This window comes from Eptesicus fuscus, chromosome 2 (assembly GCF_027574615.1).
Source record: "Eptesicus fuscus isolate TK198812 chromosome 2, DD_ASM_mEF_20220401, whole genome shotgun sequence".
Classification (NCBI taxonomy): Eukaryota; Metazoa; Chordata; class Mammalia; order Chiroptera; family Vespertilionidae; genus Eptesicus; species Eptesicus fuscus.
In genome coordinates, this window is record NC_072474.1 from 2,151,958 (window position 1) to 2,177,903 (window position 25,946).

The 25,946-nt window shown below is 40.7% G+C and overlaps 1 protein-coding gene across 2 annotated transcripts in view; it reads right to left on the bottom strand.

The window, feature by feature from the left end:
- Positions 1 to 12,596: 12,596 nt before the first annotated feature.
- Positions 12,597 to 25,946, bottom strand: part of LRRC49 (leucine rich repeat containing 49) — a 231,849-nt gene continuing 218,499 nt past the window's right edge. For both annotated transcript variants that reach the window (XM_008151368.3, XM_028160350.2), the window contains 2 exons: positions 19,701 to 19,854; positions 12,597 to 13,179 (listed from right to left, as the gene is read on the bottom strand). In XM_008151368.3, the coding sequence (XP_008149590.1) occupies positions 12,976 to 13,179; positions 19,701 to 19,854 (358 nt within the window). In that variant the 3' untranslated portion in view covers positions 12,597 to 12,975. The remainder of the gene's footprint in view (positions 13,180 to 19,700; positions 19,855 to 25,946) is intronic.

The following is a 25,946-nucleotide window of genomic DNA, read 5'->3' on the forward strand; positions in this document are numbered from 1 at the left end:
GCCAGCAGGGGAGTGCAGTTGGTGAGGACCAGGCCTGCAGGGGAGGGCAGTTAGGGGCAATCGGGCTGGCAGGGGAGCAGTTAGGGGCAATCAGGCAGGCAGGCAGGCAAGCAGTTGGGAGCCAGCAGTCCTGGATTGTGAGAGGGCAGTCGGACATCCCTTGAGGGTTCCAGATTTGAGGGGGTGCAGGCTGGGTTGAGGGACAACCCCCTGCCCCGTGCACAAATTTCATGCACCGGGCCTCTATTATATCTATATTAAAAAGAACATAATTTAGTGGGAGAGACAAAATAGCTGTATAAACAATAGATACTTGTTAAAATCCATCAACAAGAAATAAACCCATAAGTGTTCTGGGTAATAGCCCCATATTTGGTTATCCATTTTTGAACTACAACCATATTTCTATACTCATTATGTTCAATTTTCTCTATTGAGAATAATTATGAATCCATGATCTTTCATAGCTTCAACATACTCCAAGTAAGCATAATAAAAATATTATATTGTGCTTAAATTATCACACCTTGGTTAATGAAACCCTTCAATTGGGTCCTTTGGCCTTTTGATATTGCTCCTAACATTTTTTAATTAAAAAATTCTGGCTTTCTGGTGACAAGATATTCCAGGATCATTCTGATCCACCACTCCCGCTCCTGCTTTTCCCAACATAGGGAGACATCAATCCTTTGGGCACTCTTGGTTTCTTTTTACTTGACAGTCATATGTAATAGTGGGCATGGAAGGATGCATATATGAGCAAAAGTTCTACCACTGCTGTTGAGCCATTTGCATTGAAAATTGTGACTTTAAAAATACCATAGGCCCTGCCTCATGTTGCTCAGTGGTTGGAGCATCAGGGTCATGGGTTTGATTTCCTGTCAGGGGCCTATAACTGGGTTGCAGGTTTGATCCCTGGCCACGGTCTGGGCACCTACAGGAGGCAACTACTCGATGTATCTCTCTCACATATTGTTTCTCTCTCTCTCTCTCTTCTCTCTCTCTCTCTCTCTCTCTCTCTCTCTCTCTCTCCCTTTCTCCCTTCCTCCCTTCCTTCCACTCTCTCTAGGAATCAATGGAAAAAATATCCTGGGGTGAGGATTGACCAAAAAAAATCCCATTGTTTCCGATGATTTTCAAATTTAAAGATATTATATTGTTGTACCCTACATGATGTAAAGATATTAAAAATCAGAAATCAAGGGCTGATTCTAAAATGAGAATCCAAATTAAGTGAAACTGGTCTACTGCACAAACACCTAGATAAAGCTTCATTACCCATCCAGTTGTTTTCCTAAATATGCTGGAGAGAGAGCAATGAAGACAAGTTCAGATATAGTCAGGGACCCTACAGACCTATGGAGGAGATGGGCAGATAAATTACAAGTAAATTCTAAGAAAGGAAGACAGGGGCCTGTGCAATCATTGATAAGGATACCTTGCCCACAGGAGACCGAGTATAGCTTAGCCAGATTAAAAAGTAGAAAAAAATGTTGCAAAATGCCCAAGGCCTTAGGGAATAGAAAATTAGCATGGTATGTGTCACAAATAGTTTCAAAATGGCTGCAATATTATTTCCCATTTCACATGCTCTGCTGACACTGTGACTTTGATACTCTACCCACCGAGAGCTGAATCTACATGATCCAGGATATGAAAGTGATGCTATGTGATTTCTGAGGCTACACCATACAATATGATAGAGCCTAGGATGCATGCTCTTGGAACCTAGTCACCATGCTGTGAGGAAGCCCAATCAGCCACCTCAAGAGGTCCTGAGTAAGTGTTCCGGGTAATAGCTCCAGCTGAGGTCCCAATAAGCAGCTAGTATCAACCACAAGACATATGAGTAAGAAAACCTTCAAATTATTCCTGACCCCAGCCTTTTCGTCTTCCTTGCTGAGGCCCCAGATATCATTCAGCAGGAGGAAAGTACAGCAGTAGAGAAGGCTTCATGCATGGTTCAGTTAGTTCTCCTTCTCCATTGCTCTTTAATTTCTCAGCTCTCCCCTGTGGATGTGGGTGGTTTCTTCACAGTACTGAAGTAGCTGCAGGAGCTCAGACTTCACATTTGTGCACCTTGGAGCGAGAGAGAGAGAGAGAGAGAGAGAGAGAGAGAGAGAGAGAGAGCACTCTTAGTCCTAAACATTCAAAACAAACAAACAAACAATTGCACTATTCTCTAATTGGCCCAAACTGAGCCAATTTCTGATGTTAAAGTCTATGTTAATTGGCGTTGACCTGATTCACTGTACAATAACTAGCAAAAGGCATGAGACTCTGTTAACCAGCTCATGTCAATCAAGGCCCATCCTGGAGCTAGGATGTGAAGGCAATCCCACCAAATTAAATTTCTGCTATCCTGGTGGAGGGGATATTTATGTTCCTCAAACCATTTTCGCTAGAACACCGGTGGACCCCAGCACTCTAAATGAGAGGGCTACAGATAGTTTGGTGGTTTCAGAAAAGTCAAAAATAATTTTTAAATTGTTTTCATAAATATTCAACAAATTTGGAACAAAAAAAAATTAATTATTTTCACAGAAGTATGAACATGCTCTTATTTTTATACTAGAGACCGGGTGCACGAAATTCATGCACTGGTGGGTGTGGGGGTGTGTCCCTCAGCCCAGCCTGCACCCTCTCCAATCTGGGACCCCTTGAGGGATGTCTGACTGCCCGTTTAGGCCCGGGATCGGTTAGTCCAGCAATCCAGGACTGCTGGCTCCCAACCGCTCTCCTGCCTGCCTGCCTGATTGTCCCTAACCCCTTCTGCCTGCCAGCCTGATCACCCCCTAACCACTCCCCTGCCAGCCTGGTCTCCCCTAACTGCCCTCCCCTGCCAGCCCGGTAGCCCCCAACTGCCCTCCCCTGAAGGCCTGGTCACCCCTAACTGCCCTCCCCTGCCTGGTCACCCCCAACTGCCCTCCCCTGCAGGCCTGGTCCCTCCCAACTGCCCTCCCCTGCTGGTCCCCCCAACTGCCCTCCTCTGCAGGCCTGGTCCCTTCCAACTGCCCTCCCCTGCTGGTCTGGTCGCTCACAACTGCCCTCCCCTGCTGGCCATATTGTGGTGGCCATCTTGTGTCCACATGGGGGCAGCCATCTTTGACCACATGGGGGTGGCCATCTTGTGTGTTGGAGTGATGGTCAATTTGCATATTATTCTTTTATTAGATAGGATTCTTAAAGAATATCTATGTTCCAATCAGTTGTTTGCTGCCAAGAATCAGTTAGTATAGTCCCTTTGGGCGAAGGTAGCTTCTCACCATTCACATTCTATTGTCCACTTGACTATGACTTCTGTGAAGCTGCAGCCACTCTTGCTTGTGTACCTCCCGCCACAGCACAGTATCTGGCATATAGTACATACACAAATAAATATTTACTGAATAAATGAGTTTCCATAGTTTCCATATTTGTCATTTCTATTATGATGTTTTTATCCCCAATTCACCAAAATGGTTTATTGGAGATTAAGAATAATGATAAATTTATTATATTAGTGCAAATAATAGAAACCTAAAAAAATTAGCTAATTCCAGTGCAAATGAGATGAGAAAGTGAATGTGCTGGGCAAATGAAATTGTGTAAAATGAGAATTTGACATAAATAGGTGAAAAAGAAAAATGTGAATATGAAGTACAACTGTACCTTGTTAAGTCTAATAAAATGTGGTTTTTATTGAACTGGTGATGGTTTTATCATTAGCTCTAACTTCATTGTCTATTGTGGATATATCTATTTCTCATAGCAAAACCTCCATTTTATATATTCCTAAATCCATATAGGAAAAATGAGTGGATGAAAAATTCCCAGTGATTCAAAAGGAAGCAATTAGGAGGAAAACAAAACATGTGACAAGTGAAATCACAAATTGAATAGGTTAATTTAAACCCAGTTAATTTTATAATTCTAATAAATATAGAAGGACTAAATTCAACCTTTAGAAAGCTAAATTGTGAATTGGATAGAAATATAAATTGTATGCTATTTAAAAGAAGCATACCTAAAACATAAGAACATAGAATGGTTCAACATAAAGCACACAGTAATATCTCATTCCAATGTTAATAAAAGGAAAGCTGGTGTAGCTTTATTGAACTAAATTACTTCAAGGCAAAAATAATTTCTAGAAATAAAAGAGAGTCATCTCATGATGTCAAAAACATCATCTAAGATATGTCAAGTTTTTAATTTGTTTGCTTTTTATTAATCCTCACACAAGGATATTTTTCCCCCATTGATTTTTAGAGAGAGTGGAAGGGAGGGGGAGAGACAGAGAGAAACACCCATGTGAGAGAGACACATTGATTGGTTGCCTCCTGCATGCACTCCGACCAAGCCAGGAATAGAGCCTGCAACTGAGGTAAGAGGTCTGTGCCCTTGACTGGTATTATCTCACGACCCTTCAGTTTATTGGCTGATGCTCTAACCAATGAGAAAAACTGGCTAGGGCATGACTTTAATTTGTAAGCACCTAAAACATGCTCTTAAATGCATAAAGCAGAAAATAATGAAATACAAAAATATTTTTCTTTATAGAAATTGGCAGCCTGATTATAAAGTGTACGTGGAAATGCAAAGACCTAGACTAGCTAAAACAATTTTGTAAAAGAAGGACAAAGCTGAAGGAGTTATATTACTTAATTTCAGACTTGTTTCAGAGTAGCAGTTATCATGACAGTATGGTATTCATGTAAAAACAGAAAAATGGAACAGAATACTAAGTCTAGAAAGAGACCCACATGTCTGAGTCCAGGGATTTTCAAGAAAGTTGCCTAGGCCATTCAATGGGGCAAAGGGCCTCTGAACTAAATTGTGCTGGAACAGCTGGGTTCCCGGAAAAACAAAGCACACTTTGTCCCCTACTTTACAATATTCACAAAAATCAATTCATAAAGGACCTGAGTCCTGAATATAATTACTAAAACTATAAAGTTTCTAGAAGAAAACAGAGAAGAATATCTTTGCAAACTTGGGGCAGGTAAACCACTGTAAAGAGAACATTATGAAGCACTGCCATCAAAAATAAATTGATGAATTAAACTTGTGGACAAAAAGGGGCCACATGCTGACCTGACAGCTCAGGGAAGGCCTGTGCGGTGGCTTTGCAAACTCAGAGACTTAAAGGAACCACAAAGGATGCTCTGAAATGAAAACTTCTTAAAAAGCAGTCAAGCCCTTGGCTGGTTATCTTCCCTGAAAAACGTCAATCTTTACCTTAACTGAGCTTATTGTCTTTTTGCATCTATGCTAACATATCCTATTTAATAAAAGAGTAATATGCAAATTGATCATCACTCCAACACACAAGATGGCCACCCCCATGTGGACACAAGATGGCTGCTACAAGATGGCCTGCAGGGGAGGGCAGTTGTGGGCAATCAGGCCAGCAGAAGAGGGCAGTTAGGGGTGACCAAGCCTGCAGGGGAGGGCAGTTGGGAGGGACCAGGCCGGCAGTTGGGGGAGACCAGGCCTGCACGGGAGTACAGTTGCGGGGGACCAGGCCTGCAGGGGAGGAGAGTTGGGGGGGACCCAGGCTTGCAGGGGAGAGCAGTTGGGGGCAACCAGGCTGGCAGGGGAGGGCAGTTATGGGTGACCAGGCTGGCAGGGGAGGGCAGTTAGGGGCAATCGAGCCGGCAGGGGAGCAGTTAGGCGTCGATCAGGCTGGCAGGAAAGTGGTTAGGGGGTGATCAGGCTGGCAGGCAGAAGCAGTTAGGGGCAATCAGGCAGGTGAGCGGTTGGGAGCCAGTAGTCCTGGATTGTGAGAGGGATGTCCGACTGCCCGTTTAGGCCCGATCCCACCAGGATCGGGCCTAAACGGGCAGTCAGACATCCATCGAGAGGTCCCAGATTGGAGAGGGTGCAGGCTGGGCTGAGGGACACCCCCCACACACACACACACCTGTGCATGAATTTCGTGCACCTCTAGTTATAACATATGATTGGAATGTCAAAGTAATTTTTCTTTTTCCGGACCCCTCAAAGCACAGGCACCGCTCTGCAGAGCCCACAAATCCCCTCAGTGTTATTGAGTTCATTGTTGACTGTTAACTACCCTGCACCCACCTAAGTAAAAGAAGCATGTGTCCATCATTTTACTTTTTATCCAAGCCCACTTTGCTTTCTCCCGCCTCCCAAATCTCTCACCAATGGATTTCATGTAACCCACCTACATCTCCTCTTTTGGTTGTAATGCATAAAACAAGGTGCAAAATGCCATTCTCCAGAGCATCGTCTCAATCCATTGTTAAGATTCTGCTTCCCGGCATTTGTCGACAGTTTGGCTCAAATAAACTCACAAAAATTCTTCACAGGTTTGAATGTTTCTTACGTCAACAAACTATCATAATTCAAAACAAAAGCATGTACCTAGAACGTATACATAACTCATAAAAATCAATAATAAAAAGACAGACAATTCAAGTTAAAAGAAACAGGCAACTGATCTGAGTATCTGATTCACAAAAGAAGATATAAAAATGATCCAAAAGCACATAAAAATGTGATCAATATCATTAGACATCAGAAAAAATAAAATTAAAGCAACAATGAGATGGCTGAAAAAGCCCACTGGAATAGCTAAAAATAAAAAGGTCTCAAAAATAAATGCTGGCAAATATGTGGAGCGGTTGAAACTCTCCTTACATTGCTGAAGGGAGTGTAAAATTAAACAACCACTAACAAAATGTATGACAGTTCCTTCCATAGTTAAAACTTAAAACTATTCTATGACCCAGCAGTTCCACTGCATGAAAATGTCTCTTTATAATGGCCCCAAGTTAGACACAACCCATCGGAATGGTTAAACAAATTTTGATATTTCATACTATTCCATAAAAAAACAATCAACTACTTAAGCATGAAAAAGTATGGGTGATTCTCAAAAACATTATGTTGGGAAAATGAAGCCCAATACAGAAAGGTACACACGCTATTGCTCCACTTACAGGAAGTTCCAGAATGGACTGATTTAACGAACGGCAAGAGGAATTAGAAGTAGTTGCTCCCCCACCGGCCGCTCTGAAGACCCGTCTGGCGTTGCTCCTTGTCCCAGCTTCCTCGTCAGCGTCCTTCACTCACTCTGTAAATGGTTTGCTGCGTTGGGTCACTGCGTGCTCCACCCCGTCAGCCGCAGCCTGACACCAGCTCCGGGATCACCACCAGGACCTTAAGGAGAAGGAGGAAGCTGTGGAGGAGGCAGAGCCAGGAGAGAGAAGAGAGGAAAACGGGGAGCAGGTAGAGGAAGAGGAGGGTGGTGAGGGGTGGGTAAGGCGGGAGGCGAGGCAGCTGCTAGTACTGCAAACAGGCAGCCGACGGTGATGAGGGCGGCGGTGCTGACCCCAAGAAGCAGAGGACCTCTGAGGATGACTAACAGCGAAAAAGGAAAAGTTAAACATAAAAAGAAAAAAGAAAAAAAGAGCACCGTGACCTATTCACTCTCCACTTCCCATCTCAGAATTTGCAACAGGGAAGGAAAAAAGAACCCAAACTTCCAAGGCCCTGATTGTTTTCCTTAAAAGAACTTTAAAAGGGGAAATCTGTTTACATTTTTAATTTACATCTTCTGTTTTTGTACATATTGTTGGGGTCAGCCACCTTTAATGATCTTGGGATGACCAACCCAGCGTCTAGGGCACGTTCTGTCCTACTTCTGCTTTCACTCGTGGTGTGACCACGTTTATTATAATCTCAAAGGCGGAAAATCCTTGTAAAAAAAGCAAAAACAACAAAACAATCTTATTCGCGTTTTCCAGTAACTTTGTGTATTTAGCTGTACAATAAGTAGTTTTCTGGAAGATGGTTATAAAGGCCAAAGATAAAAGATTTTTATTTTTTCCCTTTTCTGTCTGAAGTTGCTGTTTATTTCTACTGTTTATTTTTTTTTTGGCCTGTTTGGTTTATGTGTGAAACAATGTTGTCCAACAATAAACTAGAATTTTAGTTTGCTGAGTTGTTCTAACAAAAACTAAAGTTGCTCATAGGGGAGGGATAAGGACTGACTAGGATACCTTTTCTGAAGTGATCAAAATGTTTCATATCTTAATCGGGGTGTTGATTATATTCTAAAATTAATCAGTTATACATTTATGTGCATTTCACTGTATATCAATGCCTTCCTATATAATAAAAAGCTAATATGCAAATAGACCAAATGGCAGAAAAACCGAACAACTGGTAGCTATGACAGGTGCTGACCACCAGGGGGCGCATGCGGAACATGGCAGGTGTGCAGGCAGCAGAGTGCGGAACGTGGTGGGCATCGGCCGTGGTGGGATGGGGGAGCAGGTGAGCGGGGGCGCCAGACCAAGGCAGGGCACCAGTCGCTGTCATCCGGGCGAGCCTCTGGTGGTTACTGAAAATTCTTTGCTCCGGCGTGCTGCGGTCCGCCCTGCACTCGCACCTGCAGCCGGCACCAGCCCCGCTCACACCCACTGCTGGTGCCCGGCACCAGTCCCGATTGCGGGTGGGAGCAGGCTGCTGGCAGACAGGCGACCTGGGGGCGCCGCAAGAGGGGCCAGAGGGGGTGTGGAGGGTGGGCTGAGACCCTCCCCTGTGCCCACCGCTGTCTCGAGGCCCACAGTTCCTTTCAAAGTGCACAAATTCATGCATTGGGCCCCTAGTCTTTAATAAAACTCTTTGAACAATCTGCACAAAAGCCATGCTCCACACACACACACACACACACACACACACACACACACGGTCATATTAAGCATCAGACAATAAAAATGAAAATCTAATTGTCAGTGAGTATGTGGAACGACCGGAACTTGTATTCTCTGCTTGTGGGAGTGTAAACAAGCTGATAATATTTAATCCAGGAGAGTGTGTGCAGATGGCCTACCAATTCCACCACTAACTGTGTACCTCCCCCAAACTACATGCAAATAAGTCCTGTACATTCAAAGCAGTATTGTCTGTAGTAGTTATAAATCAGAAGTCACCAACAGGCAAATTGACATATAGATAGTGTATCACCCATACCACCGAATATGAAACAGCAGTAAAAATGAAAAGAGCAGAGTTACCCCCATCAGTTGTTTCTGAGTAGAGATACTCAGCAACAGAATATTGCGTGAAAAAAATGATGCAGAAAAATATACATTGCATGATACCATTTATACTAAACTTGAAATGTAAAATCTCAATTCAATAAACTCCCTATGCATGTATGCATAAATAGAATGGTATGAAAACATGAATGAATATTAAGTATTGAAGTCAGGATAGTGGTTACCTCTAGGGAGGGAAAGAGGTACCTAGGAACTCCATCTCTATTTACAATGTATTATTTTAAAAATCTGAAGCAAATGTGGAAAAATATTAATATCTCTTATATCTCAGTGGTGGATATAGGGTATTTATTTGGGATATTATTCTATATGCATTTCTGCATGTTGAAATATTTCAAGGTAAACAAAGAGAAGTCAACTCTCTGACAACTCAAGCTTAGAGAGACTGGTGTAAGGAATTAATAGTTTCATTGTCTCCTGCAGAGAAACTGAAGCTGTCCCATTGCCCAAGAAATATAGGAGTCATTTATGCTTTGGAACTTTGGGTGTACTTTAGCTCATTTATTTATCCTGATCCTCTTTCCACAAAGGATTCAAGGTAGTTTGCAACAAAAGACACATACAATGAGCCCAGAAAACATAAACATAAGTAGAAAATCAGGGTCAGAGATAAGTATTCCATCAATACCGGTTAACCACAGCTGCTGTGATCGAGTTTCAAACTTGGCTCTGGACTTGTTGGCAATAGTGACCATTCCATCTCCAGCTGACCCATCAAAGCAGGCTATGAAAACCAACCTTTGTTCTTCATAATTTAGACCTAATATTTCCCGAGCAGTCTCTGTATTCTATTTTTCATTTTGCCTTGCTAAATAGCCAGGTTCTTTTTTCCCTTGTTCTTTTGTCTCTCCCTCCCTCCCTTCCTTTTTATTCTTTATTTTACCCAAATGCCAGGTCCTTAAGACTGGCAATGGTTATGAATGCAGGTTCAATTTACTATTTATTGGCTGAAATACCCTGAGGTGAGATTTTTAACTTCTCTGTGCCTTAGTTTTCTAATGTTCAAATGGGGATTATCTATCATACAGATATCACAGTGGTAGGAGATTACATGAGATAATGCATGTGAAAAGCTTTGAATGATGCTTGTCACTGCTCAGGAACTCTTAGCTGTTGTTATGATTATTACTCCCTGGAGGAGAGTATGAATCACAGTGTGTCTCCTGCCCCGGTCAGGAACAGACAGGAGCAGGGTAAGGCTTCACTGTCTCACAGGCAAGACTGGCAGTGCGTGAAGCTCAGGAAGTGGGGCTGCCCGGCACCGCCCTCAGACTCAGCGGCAGTTCCCTGTCCCCACAAGCACTGAGCAGCCACCCGCGATCGAGCAGCACACTCAACCATGCAGCTGCCGCACCAGAACACGAGGGGACTGGGCATTCCTGCTTCTGACGCAAACACAAGATTCTGTTTCTGCTTGAGAATCCTTTTGGAGAAAAGCAGGCCTTCAGCACAGCCTGGCCTGGATGGCCTCAGACCACGGGATGTGCATCTCTGCCCTTCCTGAGGACGCGGGGAAAGCCCGCATTCTAGGCCTCACCACTACCTGCCTAGGAGCCTCACTTGATTCCAGGCCCAGCAGACTCCTGCTCCGTGTCCTCTCATCTGGGGATTATCTGAGGAGCTCCAACAAAATGGGTTGGGAGGAAGCTGAGCTGAAGGGGAGAGGAACTAGATAGGAGGACGCAGACATTGGGAGTTTAGAAGCAAGCAAAATAAGGATTCAAGAAGTAGAAATCCAGCAGTATGGGGCAGAGGGGGAAGACGAGAGGGAGCTCAGGTACAAAGGGATGGAAGACCAAGTGACTAAAGCTGGGGCATAAGGAGATTTGGTTTCAGGAGCATGATAGACACCCTATCACTAGGCCTGAAGCAGAGGGTCTAGGTAGAGAGCCAGCAGTGCGTGTGGGCTTGCTGCCAAGTCATTGAGCGCTGACCTAGGGTTCCTTAAATTCCCAGAATAACTGGGGAGGGCCCAGAATGCATGCACATGTGAGGGTCAAGTCCCTTTAGCATGAGGGATGAGAGGGCTGAGGGAGGAGAGGCAGCGTTAAGGAAGCGAGAGAGATTATTTATTAAGCAGCCAGTCCGTCCATCGGCCAGCCCTAGGGCCAGCAGCAGTCCCCACACTGCTGAGCAGTCACGAGTTCTTACCTTTCCTATTCACTAGAGGCCACAAGCATGGTATTCTATTCTCGCCCAACATCGCTCTCAAGGTGGGACCTCATTTCTATGTCAAACAAGATATAAACCCGGAGAGCACCCTTTACGAGCCAGAGCAGAGGTCCTTATGTTTCAGTTTAGAGACGGAGGATCATCAAGAAACGCCAAAAGCTTTTCCTGTCCTGGGGCACCAGTTCTGGGGTTCAACTTGTAGCTAGAATAATAGCTCCATTTGTTGGCTGTTCACTGTGTGCCAGGCATTATACTAACTGCTTTAAATGCATTCTATCTCATGTGATCCTCACCACAATATTATGAGGTGGGCACTATTATGAGGAAACAGGTTCAGATTGGTTGCAAACTCTCAAGATGGTAGGTCAAGTGTCAAGATACAAACCCAGGACAGTGTGACTTAAAAAGCCATGTCTGGCCTGGCCTGTGTGGCTCAGTGGTTGAGTGTCGACCTGTACACCAAGAGGACGCACAGGCCGGGTGTAGGCCCGATCCCCGGTTGTGGGCGTGCAGGAGGCAGCCGATCAATGTTCTCTCGAATCAATGTTCCTATCTCTCTCCCCCTTCCTTCCTCTCTCTCTGAAATCAATTAAAAAAGAAACATTTAAAAGAAGAAGCCACATTCTGAAACAGGATGCTGACCTCCTGAACTCGAGCACTCCTTTCGGGGGCGGAGGACCCAGGGCTCTTAGAGATGTGGGCCTGAGCGCTGCGGCGGCAGCTTGCCTGTTTCCTCCCAGCATTTGGGTTTGACTTTGGTGTCCCCTCTCATTCTTGTTCCACATCTTGGTGGGCTGCTGCCAGTTAACAGCTGCTAGGCGAAATCTGAGCAAATTGGAGAAGTCCCATTTACTGACCTGTGAGATCATTTTCTAAAGCGGTCCCATCTCCAGCTGCGGGAATGCACTCCAACCAGCCTCCTGAGTGGCACGAACATGGACAAACCCCAGCTTACCACCCGTTTTCCCATTTGATCTTTAAATGAAATTGGAACCATTCACCCATAAATCCCTAGTGCGTCTGAGTTACAGGTACACAGCCTGCCAGAAAAAAGAGCCCAAGAACAGCTAACGGTAGAAGGAAACACCTTCAGAGAAGCCGGATTGAAACTGCATTTTACATTCACGAAGGGTCCCTAAAACAAAGCACTTTCTTCCTGCTGGTTTTGACTCATTTTCATATTTCCTGCCCCCAGTGGCCCCCGGATCTCCTGTGGTGTCCCGAGGGGATGCACCTAGATGAGGGCCTCTTCCCACCTGAGTGAAGAGAAGGCTCCGGCTCAGCTAAAGGGGAACCATAAAGAAAATGACAATTCTGACTGGAATAATGAGGCAAACATACTTTGTTTACTAATTTATTAATAAGTTTAATAATAAACTTATACAAAAGAACATATTTTTGGCTTTGAAATCATGACATAAAACAGGAAGGCAAATAATTGGAAATCATCGGCTGAAAGATGGTAGAATGAACTCATGCTGAACCTGAGTGACACTCCAGCCGGGCTGGCTCCGCCTGCTCAGCTCCCCGCGGTGTCTGGTCACCGCGTACAGGAAACTCACCTTTCTCTCCATTCCTTCTTTCCGTCCTGACTTGAACTACGAGAATAGTGATGCATCCTAGTTTGTAGGATAGTGTTGTTGTTTTCTTAACTTGTTTGAACTACATGTTTTCGACCTTCAAGAACAAAAATCTGCTAAAATCAATTGTAACTATAAAGCCATTTCTATTTTTGGTCAGCTATCTGCTGTAGGCAAAGCTTCATATAGGAATTTTTGTTGCGAGTTTCCAAGACTGCATCCCTAACAAGCTCGATGAACATCTGTGGCCAAAGCTTCTGCAAAGCCTCTTTTTTCATGTTGATTTCTGTGGCTTCCTTCACAAGGTCCTCTATGTAAATTTTGCAGAATTTCTTTTTTTCCTTTGTTTCCTGTTAAAAAAAGAAAAATCTGCACTGAATCATAATTAATCCAAAAGCCAAAGCAACAATGAACCAGAGAAACTTGAATACTTCCCTAGACAGTAACACCTGTCAGGGCAGCACTACCTGACAGCAGTAATACTTTGCTGGACACTCTGGACACAAAGCTGTGCTTCAGAAAAGTCAGCAATTGGGATCTCCCTACTTCCCACCCCACTCCTACCTCCGTTGGACAACTCTGTGGGAGTTGCAGTCTTGATCCCCAGTGGGGGGAGTACAGGAGGCAGCTGATCAATGATTCTCTCTCATCATTGATATTTCTATCTCTCTCTGCCTCTTCCTCCCTCTCTGAAATCAATAAAAATATATATATTTTAAAAAGTGTACAACGAAGAAGAGGAAATATATACAAGTCTGGAACCCATAAGTTGGCCTTTGAAAGAAACAGTAATAAGTCAGTCAAAGACAAATACCATATTATCTCACTTATATGTGGAATCTAACGAACAAAATAAACTGATGAACAAAATAGGAACAGAGGCATGGATACATGGAACAGACTGACAGCTGTCAGAGGGGAAGTGAGGGGGACTGGATGAAAGAAGGTGAAGGGATTAGCCAAAGAACACATATGCATAACCCATGGACACAGACAGCAGTGTGGTGATGGCCAGAGGGAAGGGGAGGGCTGAGTAGAAGCCGGGACTACGTGGGGCAGGGCAAAGGCAGAGGAAAATGGGGATATCTATAATAGCGTAAATAATAAAGTTTAAAAAAAGAAAGGGGCGGCACACACACAGAAGGAGGAGGAGGAGGAGGAGGAGGAGGAGGAGGAGGAGGAGGAGAGGGAGGGAGGGAGGGAGGGAGGGAGGGAGGGAAGAAAGAAAAAGAAAGAAAGAAAGAAAGAAAGAGAGAAAGAAAGAAAGAAAGAAAGAAAGAAAGAAAGAAAGAAAGAGAAGGAAGGAAGGAAGGAAGGAAGGAAGGAAGGAAGGAAGGAAGGAAGGAAGGAAGGAAGGAAGGAAGAAAGGAAGAAGGAAGGAAAGAAACAGTGCTTTTTCTCAACTTCTGGGTCTGGCAGTCTACAATTGAAAAATCTTCAAAACACAGCAGTAGAAGCTTTGGACCCAAGGATATTTGGGCACTGGGTCCCAGTTTCATCCCAGAGGCTGAAACAAAGCCATTTTGTTTAATGCAGGAATTCAACATTAATTTTGGATATTGATATTTTGGGGGAGTATAAATGCATGATGGAAAGTGTCATAATATATATGAAAAAATCAATGAAATAGACCAGATAATCAGAATAATACGGGGATCAATTCATATCAATAAAGAAGGAAAGAAATGTCAATGAGACAATAGGTTTAACTAATTGGAAAACATCTACTGAAACCTCCAACTCAAAATGTTAAATTTAAAATATCCAAAGATATTGCCATTAAAATCACACTTACAGCCCTGGCCGTTTTTCCTCAATGGTTAGAGCACTGGCCCTCAGACGGAAGGGCTGCCAGTTTGATTCCCAGTCAAGGGCACCTACTTTGGTTGCAGGTTCCTCAGCCTGGGTAGGTGCCAGTGGGGGAGGCAACTAATTGATGTCTCTCTCATGTTGATATTTTTCTATCTCCCCCTCCTTCCTCCCTTCCACTCTCTCTAGAAATCAATGGAAAAAATATCCTCGGGTGATTAAAAAAATTACACTCACAAAGATTTATAATAAGAAAGAAAATATATTACGTTACATAGAAAAAATGCAAAATGAAATTTTGATAGAGGTTGGGTTATAAAAGTGTATGTATTTGTAAAAACTTAGCAATTATACACCTAAGACTTGTATTTCATTGTATATAAATTTTACCTCAAAAGAAGAAACTATATAAAACACTGAACTTTAATGATAAGCATGCTGAATTATTTAGAGAGAAGCATGCTAATGTCTGCAATTACATTGAAATAAATTTAAAATATAAGGTGGATTTTGATGGACAGATGATGGGTAGATGCATAGATATGTGACAAAGCAAGTACAATGTTAATAGTAGACTATAGGTTTGGGTAGATGGTTGTTTATTGTAAATTCTTTCAACCTTGCTGTACGTTTGAAATTTTCATTAAAAAGTTAGAAAAATATATAGAAAACTATTGGAAGAAAATATATGAAAGTGTCATTAAGATAGTTTTTGTGTTGTGAGACCATGAGTGTTTTTACCTCTTTTTTCTATTTCTCTTCCTTTTCCATATTTTTACAACTTTTAAAACAAAATATATTTTACTTTTTTAAAAAATTGATTTTAGAGGAAGGGAGAAAGAAACATTGATGAGAGAGACACATCATCATGCCTCCTGCATGCCCCATTCTGGGCACCGAGCCCAAAACCAGGGCATGTGCCCTGACCAGGAATTGAACCAGTGACCTCTTGGTGCTGGGGACAATGCCCAACCAACTGACCCACAGCAGTTAGGAAAAATATATTTTATAGTCTTGATTAATTAATGTAAGTTAATGATGAATCTCAATTGTCACTAACTTTCCCTAATAGAAGCACATTTTGGAAATTTTCTTACGACATAAGATTTTTCTAAATAATCACTCACCATTCAGGGGTCAACTTGATTTGATTTAGTTCATAGGCTAAAAACAACAGGCCATTGGTTGACCTATCATAAAATATGTAAAGATTTTGATGGGCAATAAACAAAAAATGGTTTCAGCTGGCAACTTCTCCGATGAACCTGGTATCTCTAACTCTGAAGTATAGTATGAGACTTAGTCGCCTACACTAAGTTAGCTTGTTGATGAGAACAGCATTTAGCTGCTCTCTTTTAACACTCAGTAAAGCTGGACGACACAGGGACTACCTACCAGGAAGAAAGACAAGTGTGAATCACCAGAGATTAATAACTGAAATGCACACTATTTCACAACGAGCAATGCATCTATACAAGTCCAAGGCACAGAGCATATTTAGTGAATGCCTCTCTTGCAGATTTCTAAGTATCTTACAACATGATTTTGAATAAAAAAAAAAAAAAAAAAGATAGCCCAGTTGATGTGGCTCAGCAGTTGAGCATTGACCCAGGAACCAAGAGGCTGATGGTTTAATTTCCAGTCAGGGCACATGCCCTGGTTGTGGGCTCGATCCCCAGTAGGGGGCGTGCAGGAGGCAGCTGATCAATGATATTCCTCTCTCATTGATGTTTCTATCACTCTATCCCTCTCCATTCCTCTCTCTCTAAAAATCAATAAAAACATATATTTTTTAAAAAGGTAAAGTTCTGGTAGTAAGGTGAAAAAACGTTATAGTAATTTAGGTATAACAAAAGTTTAAAGACGTTTTAAATGATGTAGCTTGTTAAATAATTTATACATAATACAAACAGAAACAAACTTTTCAAAATTGGCATAGTGCAATTTTTGGTGCTTTAAAATTTTCTGCTATAGTTTTTTCCATTTCTTCTTCACAAACATGTTGATACAGAAATGTATCTGTGATAATAACCTAGTGACTGTGTTTGAAAGCATTTTCACTTCATCTCTGCTCTCCTCTAAGCCAGTTACTCTGCATCTCCATGTGGTGCACTCTAAAACTCGTCAGGTCTGCCAGCACGCGCCCTCTGCCCATCCAGAATGATCCTGCTAAGCAGCACATTAGCAATCTCTCCCTTGCCATGCCCGTTAAGGAGCTGTTGTTGCTCTATGAAAATGCTCTTCCCATTCTCAAATGCTTCCATGTACTTGTTTTTCTATCCCACAATACCCGTGTGGTTCATAAAGCATGTCCAATTTTATAAGTCCAATCCTGATGAGATGAATTATATACAATATTGTTTATATTACTTTATTGAACTAAAATGTTGTTGTCATGAAGATGGTTAGAGGTGAAAAGGAGGCCAGCGGTGGGATTTGCTGTAAAGCGAGTTTAACTATAATGATATTGTATTGGGATTTAATCCGTATCTCCATTTTATAAATAGGAAACTAAGGTCAATACAAGTTGAGAAACTTGATCAGGATCAGACATCATCTACTACTATTTGCCTAGAGAAATCTCTAATCTAGTCCTCGAAGGAACTGCAGTCTAGTTGGAGAGATGGCCTAAACATACGAAAAGCTAACTTAAAAAGATGAAACAGTAAGTGCTGAATGAGATGAGACAGCAGATACAACCAGTGTTCCGAGAAGAAAGCCCTTTTGCCTAGGACCTAGTGACTAGGTGGCCAAGCAGACTTCGGAGAGCGGCATGATATACTGAGTCCAAGGTCAGGAATAAGGGGTCTGAGTTCTGGAAGCAGCTCTGTCAGTAACTTACCATGTGGTCGGTCCCGTTCCCAGTTTGCCTCATCTGTCTAAGGACAGGATTGGATTCTAGAGTCCCTTTTAGCTCTCTGATTCGACATCCATCATAAATCTTTTTTTAGAATGAATCAGGAGAATGGATGGGCAATTACAAACCGACAGAATTATGCATGTCATATGTATAATTGTGCATGTCATATGTACAATGAAAGCGTCTGCCTACCCTCATTTGTGAGAAACTCATTTCAATGAACTCCCCCGGTATGTAGAGAAGAGAGAGTGAGCACTTTGTGCTACAGAGATTTAAAATTTTTTCAAGAAGTGGAGAGGGAGAATATATGGTATACATGAAGGAATGCTGGGTTGTGAGTCAAGAGAGAGTGATTAAGGGACTAGAGTAAGATCTATCAGTGGTAGAATCAGGGGCCCCCCCTACAGGCCTGGTCCCCCCCAACTGCCCTCCCTTGTTGGCCTGGTCACCCCTAACTGCCCTCCCCTGAAGGCCTGGTCACCCCTAACTGCCCTCCCCTGCAGGCCTGATCACCCCCAACTGCCCTCCCTTGCAGGCCTGGTCCCTCCCAACTGCCCTCTCTTCTAGGCCTGATCACCCACAACTGCCCCCCACTGCCGGCCATCTTGTGGCAGCCATCTGTGTCCACATGGGGGTGGCCATCTTGTGTGTTGGAGTGACAGTCCATTTTCATATCACTCTTTTATTAGATAGGATTGTTAAATACATTGAGTTTTCAGGTGATTTTCAAGCTATGATCCACAGAGCCCTATGGGTTCCAAAGAGATGCTTGAGGATTGGGGTGAAATGCAGGGAAAGGAAAAGAATAGGAGATCCAATCAAATGAAGCTCTGAACCCCTTACTTTCCCTCTGCAACAACAGCAGCTCTGCTGTCTTGCTTTGTTTTGACATAGTGGGTTTCCAGCTACAATATGTTTTGAATAGAGTCCCATAGCTGTTAAAAAACACACATTTGAAAACTACTTGCCTATTTCACTTCAAATTTTATATATCTATGACACTTATTCTATATCTACTAGTATATCTAGATTTAGATCTAAATGATGTATCTGTATCTAATTTTATATATAGTGCCTTGCACATAAATCATAGGTGCTCAATGTTACCTGATCTTTTTGTCTTATTCTTTTGCCCATTAGTTCCCTCAAAATCTCTTGTAGAATCAATCTAACATTCTATTGTTAATTAGATGACTTGTTTCCTCAGCTTTTTTATGAGCTCCATCAAGGCAGAAACTGCATGCTTTTCTTCGTTGTAGTCCATGCAGCACCCTAACACTTCATTCCCCCGCCCAATAAACCTCTGGACATTTTGCCTTTGTAGTTACAGTGGAAACAGAACAGGTGAAAATTATATTATATGATTAAGAATACAGAAGTTCTTTGATTGAACCATTTCCAATGGACACAACACTAGGGGGGTGAGGGCATGTGCTGGGGGGTGGGAGTGGCCAGGGAGAATTCACTGGAGGAAAAAAATATATTGTAATTGCTATGTACGGGCCGGCGGGGGGGGGGGGGGCGGTTACTTGAAATATCAGGGGGACCACTATGTAAAGTATATGATTATCTAACCACACACACACACACACACACACACACACACACACACACACACAGAACACAGAAGTTAATCGTGTAGAAGATTGAAAGAAGTGAATTAAAACACCAAGGACTCAAGCAAAGGGAACAGAAATGGTCCCCTGCCAGTCTGGCATGGGCTAGCTAAGTATTCACAGCAAACCCTATATCCCTTTTCTTTTAAGTAGGACCTTTGGTCCTACTTTGGTCTAGATTTTTGATATAGATTTATTTCTTTTTTTGTTTGTCTATTAAATTTATTGGGGCAACATTGGTCAATATGAACATATAGGTTTCAGGTGTAGGTCTCTATGTTATAAGATCTGATATTGTACTGTGTGACCATCATCCAAAGTCAAATATTCTCTTGTCACCATTCAGATTTCTTTTGAAGATTCTTTTTCTGCAGAAATGAAGATATTGGAACTATAGGCTCTACTTCCTAATGCCATGGTGCCTACTTTCCTCATCTCTGTATATTTAAGGCTGGCTAACATTCCAGACAGTAACAACACTAAAAGGTCATCTTGACTATTTGAGGGAGAAATGTACAACCTCCAAGTCCTAAGCCATGTGGGATATACCCAGACACTAGATTCCAAAAATCAATGGTAGTTTTACCTCTAGCTTTTCATTATAAAAGTCTCTTGTAGTATAATTTAGCATAGCACGATTTGTATTTTCTCCTACAAATCTTTTGCTATCATTATTTTCTTCATTAACAATACCATGTTTTTTCCCCTTCGTTTCTTGTAGATAGCGGAATTGCTTCTTCCTACAGAAAGACAGTAGAGAGATACAGAGTTACTTAACAGATTTATTAACAAATGTCCATTTTTTTTATTTTGTTTTAGTGGGGAACATACATTCTTTTGAATGTTTTATGAGTTTGAGTTAATTATTTCCTTGAGCTCATTTCAGTGCTCCAATCTTTCTACTAATTAAGCTATTCAACACAAATTCTTGTTTCATAACTACCAATCATCAATATAAACATGTCTCAAGCATTTCTAAAGTGAAAAAGACTCAACATTAAAAAAAAATCAATACAAAAATTCAGTAATCACAGAGCACAAAACAACCCAATTAAAGATGTAGTAGACCAAACTTTCAAAATCTTTATATTCCATAAAACATGTTAGTTACCCTCTTATAAGGCACACAAATACCTCATAAATCCCACTAGGCAGCTCAGTAGTATTATAAATAGCTAGAACATGGCATTGGATACTGGTTTAAGTTCAGAGAAAATCAAAACAAAAACTTCCAACTGTTAGCATATCAGTGCCAGATCTCAATAGGAGGTAAATAATGAGAGAGGAGCCTCATTTGATTAAGATGAAGAACATAAACTGTGCTCATAGTATCCCTTACAGACCCATAAGCCTAATCCAGAGTGCTCCAACTCATCCTCCATGAAAGATGCTTCTGGTTTCCACCACTTCAAGTGTTTATATATGAAGTGGTATTACTACTTTACTGTGAACTTAGGACTAGGGGCAGAAGAAAAACGTTTCTTTTAAAATTTGTTCCATTTTCCAATTTAAAGGTGAAAAGCAATCATTTGAGAAATTGTAAGGAATACAAATTTTTGAATAGTATAAAGAAATTAATCTATTTTAAGCTAAATCACTCATAAACTATAGCACATAAATCTCTATATAAATCTATAACATTGTTCACATTTGACGTATTTCTCTTTAGGCCTTTTCTATACATTTTTGTAAAAAGTTAAAATCATACTAAACATCCAATTCTGTACACTGTTTTTCACTTAGTGTTACACAATACATTTTTTCCATGTCATTAAAAATTAGTAATTTTGCCCTGGCCTGTGTGGGTCAGTTGGTTGGAGCATCGTCCGTGCACAGAAGGGTCACAGATTCGATTCCCAGTTAGGGCACATACCCAGGTTGCAGGTTCAATTCCCAGTAGGGGTGCGTACTGGAGGCAACCAATGAATGTTTCTCTCTTGCATAGATGTTTATCTCTTTCTCTCTCCCTCTCCCTTCCTCTCTCTCTAAACATATTTTTAAAATTTAATAATTTTAATGAAAATTATTGGATATTTAGATAGTATAATACTCTGACTTTTATAAAGAAAAAAGGTCTTTATCTGCATTTATTTTCTTTATTAATTTTTAATTACAAGAGCAATGTAAACATACATTTTATATCACTTTTATTAGTCTTTTCAAATGATCAACTTTTCATTAATTCTGTTTTTAATGCCATTATTTCTTTAACTCTTCAGAATTATTTTGCTGTTCTCTAAATTCTTTAGATACAATGTTTAGCTTATTCATTTTCAGGCTTTATTCTTTCCTATTATATTCATTTCAGGGCTAAAATGTTCCCATTTAGTACCATGGTAACTTGATCCCACAAGTTTTGAAATGTTGTATTTTTATTATATTTCATTTCAAAGTAGTTTCAAATTTCCATTATGAAACTGTCTTTAACCTGTGGGTTATTTAGAAGTGTTCCTTAATTTGAATCTGTTGACATTTGCTTTACGAACAGTATTTGGTTAATTTTTATAAATATTCCATGTAAGCTTGAAAATAATGTACAATCTACAGTTGTTCAGGGCAATATTCTCTAAATGTCCATTAAGTCAAATTGTAAATCATGTTGTGAAACTATTTCATTTTTTTTCTATTAATTGCACAGAGGTATATGAAAACTTCTCAAATTTGCAGTGTTGTCAACTTTTGGCTTAGAAGTTTTTAAGGCTATGCTGATGGATGCATACAAATTAAATTAGCAGATTTATCATTATATTCCTGGTGAACTGAACCTATTATTTTGAAATGGTCCTCTTTATATTTCTATATTTGCTTTTAACCTTAGTCTATTTAGTCTTCAATAACAGTTTATTTCTGTATTTATGCTGGTTAGTATTGGTGTTGTCTATTTTCCCCCACTTTTTTACTTTCAAACTTTATATAACCTTATGTTTCAGACGTGTCTCCTGTAATAACATAAAATTGAACTTCACTTTTTTATTCAGTCTCACAATCTCTGGCTTTTAACCAGTACATCTAGTACATGTGCATTTATCACTGAGGTGGATTGATTATACTGATGGTCATAATTAATAGCGTCCTTGAATCCACGCCCTTTACAATGTGATTCTGCAGCTAGGTAAAGTCTACCTCCAAGTCCCTTACATTTTGCTCTGTGACTGCTTTGACCAATAGAATGTGGAAAATAACAGTGTATCAGTTCTTAACCTAGGCCTCCAGAGGTCTTATATGTTTCCACTCGCTCTTTAGACTTTGCCTCTGCCATAAAAACAAATCATGTGGAGCAGAGATTTCTGGACTATTACAGACCATGTGAGCAGAGACAAGTTTTCTCAATTAAGGGTTTCTTAGGCCAGCATATAGTCAGCCAACCCCCAAACAAATGACAGAGCTAGGCTAGATCAGCAGTGGTGCCTACCCAAACCACAGGTGACTATAGATGCATGAGGAAACTGGCTGAGAGCAGAAGAACCACCAGCTGACCTGGAGACTGGGGAGAGGGGGAAAAAGGGGAGATGTGTTTTGTTTTAAGCCACTGATTTTTGGTACAAATGTAAGTGCTGATATAGTAATATTTAGATTAAATTTGACATTTTCTTTCCTATTTGACTCACGTGTTCCATACTTTTTCTATTTTTCTTCTCCCCATCTTCCCACCCCTACCCTTACTAGTCTAGAAGCTATATATTCTTTTATTCTTTGGTTACCACAGAAGCTACACATGCACTCTTAAAAGTACTGACATCTAAAGTTAATTACTGTATCTCCATCTTATGCAATACAAGAATCTAGAATACTGTATCCCCATTAACTCTCTTCTAATATATACTACTGTTGTAGTGCCATATATATATATATATATATATATATATTTTTAATAATAGTTTATTGATTTTTAGAGAAAGAGGGAGAGAAACATCAGTGTGAGAGGGAAACACTGATTGGCTGCCTCCTGCACACCCCACAATGGGGATCGAGCCCACAACTGGGCATGTGCCCTTACAAGGAATCAAACCAGCAACCTTTTGGTGCATGGGCTGATGCTCAACCAACTGAGTTACACCAGCCAGGGTTATTTCTATATTTTTAAACTCCACTATAAGTTGTTGTTGCTTTACACAGTCAATATTCATTTAGCTTTATCCTACAAATGTAATACTTCCCTTGTTCTTCTTGAACATCAGACCTACTATCTGGGCTCAACAAGCTTTATTATTTTTGTTTGTTTGTTTACTGGGTTTTTTGTTGTTGTTGTTTTTTAATCCTCACCTGAGGATATTTTTCAATTGATTTTTTCAGAGAGAGTGGAAGAGAGAGGGAAAGACAGAGTGAAATATCAATGTGAGAGAAATATATCAACTGGTTGCTTCCTGCACAAGCCCGACCAGGGCCTGGGTAGGGGAGGAGCCTGCGACCAAGGTACGTGCCCTTGACCAGAATCGAACCCGGGACCCTTTGGTCTGAAGGCTGACACTCTAGCCACTGAGCCAAACCGGCTAGGGCACTTTATTATTGCTTTTAGTGCAAGGATACTGGTGGGAAATCGCTTGGGTCTTGCTTTTATTATTTTGTTTTAATATGTCTATTTCATCTTCATTATTGAAGAACATTTTTGTTGTATATAGAATTCAGGTTGGAAATTTGTTTCCTTTAGTATTTTAAATTATATCATTTGTTATTCTATCTTGTGGCTTTCACTACTTCTGTTGTGAAATTATTTGTTGATGTGGATACAACAGAGAATATCCTTTACTCTCTGTTGTATCTTTCTTTGAAAGTCCAGTCAACATATGTTAAATCTTCTAATTCACTCCATCTTAATATTTCTTAACTTATTTCTCTGTTCTTCTTTTTCTTTGGGATGCATTCTACAAATTCCACTAGCCTATTTCCCGATTTACAGGTTTTCTTTTTTATTTTTATAAAACTTATATTTCAAATTATTCCAATCAAAGCCAGATACAGACTTTGTGGAGACTGAAGCATCTATAACTTTATTGTCTCTTTTTTTAAACATGAATACAAAATTGTGAATATAAAATACCATTACATTTCTGAGCTTCAAATATGCCCCAATGATTCTCCTTTCTACTGTATCTAATTGGCTGTTAAATCTCTTAAGTTTTAAATTTTTTATTGTATTTTTCACTTATAGAACTTCCTTTGGTTTCCTTTCAGATCTGCTGGATCACTTTTTAAATTTTCCTCTTCTCTCCAGATATTTTCAACCTTGTCTTTTATATCATGAAATATACTAGGCATAGTCATTTTATATTCTAGGAGTGATAATGCAAAAATCTAAAGTATTCATGGGCTGTTTCCCCCCCCCCCCCCCCGCTAGTTCTTGTATATGGTGCTTTATTTCCTAGTGTGCTTGGTTATTTGTGTGTGTGTGTGTGTGTGTGTGTGTGTGTGTGTGTGTGTGTGTGTGTGTGTTGGTCATTGTTCTTAAAAAGTATCCATGGGACCCTGGCCTGTGTGGCTCATGTACTGAGGGGTTGCTCGTTTGATTCCTGGTCAGGACACATGCCAGAGTTCCGGACTCAATGCCCAGTAGGGGACGTACAGGAGGCAACTGATTGATGCTTCACTCTCACACTGATGTTTCTCTCTTTCTTTCTCTCTCCCTTCCTCTCTATAAACATCAATTAAAACAATATTATCCATGGGGATTCTTTGAGATAGGATGAAAGCAACTTCCTCCAGAGAGGAGGTGCATTTGGTTTTCCGAAGTATCTAGAGAAAGTAACGTTTAAACTTAGATATTATTATAAACTGCCCGTGTATTATGAATTCAGGCTGCAAATCTATTAAAAAACTGTCCTTTGTTTATAACTTCTTACAGACAACTTTGCCACTTTTCTGCTCAAGCCAAGGCAACTTTTCTTGTAAAACCTTGAGAGTGGGGAGAGAAAGAAAGGTTTATTTCTGATAACCTTCACCTTGATGATGTAGCCATTTGGGTTTCAGCGTAATCTTGGGAAGATCTCAATTTATATTCACCATTTTAGATGGGGTCCTGGGCTGTGATTTTTTTATCATTCCTTTCTTGTAGCTGAAAGTCCCCAAATTTAAGTTTCCCTGAAATGCCTTGAGGTAAACATAGTCTGTGTGCTCACATTCTCAATGTTCTTTTCCCCATGGATATTAGCTTAATAATTTTGTTATAGATTGTCATCTCTTCAATACTTTTATGGAGCTTTTAAAAGTTTTATCCAGCATTTTTAGTTGTTTTTAATCATCAAAACAATCTAACTCATCATTTTCATAAAGCAAGTCCAATATCTCAATGAAAAGTTTCAAATTGTACAAACATGCACAGAGTTAAACTTGAACACCACTTTTCAACTATTCCACCACCATTTCAACATCCACCTCCATCCAGGTGTCTATTTTTTTAAGCTCCCTTTTTATGCTTCTGTATATATATTTAATTTGTTGCTTTTTATAATAGCAGTGGGTCATAACATAAATATTGTTTTATGCCTTATTTTATTTAATTAACTGTCTGCCTCTGGATTATTTCATGCCAGAACAGACCTACCTTACTCTCTATATACCTTAATCTATAATGTAGGTAGTATTATTGTAGGTAGTCTCATGTAGATACTACACTCACAGTATAAAAGTATCATGATTTAGTTTTCCCTATCATTCGGCATTTAGTTACTTTCCAAAGTTGGGTTACTACAAACAATAAAGCAATGGCAGCCTCTTGTACACATATCATTCATGCCACTATGTATGCTTTACAGTAAGTTGTGTCTGTAGTACTAGCCTCCTACAGGAAGACTGAGCCTGCAACCCTGGAATGCGCCCTGACCAAGAATTTCTGCAT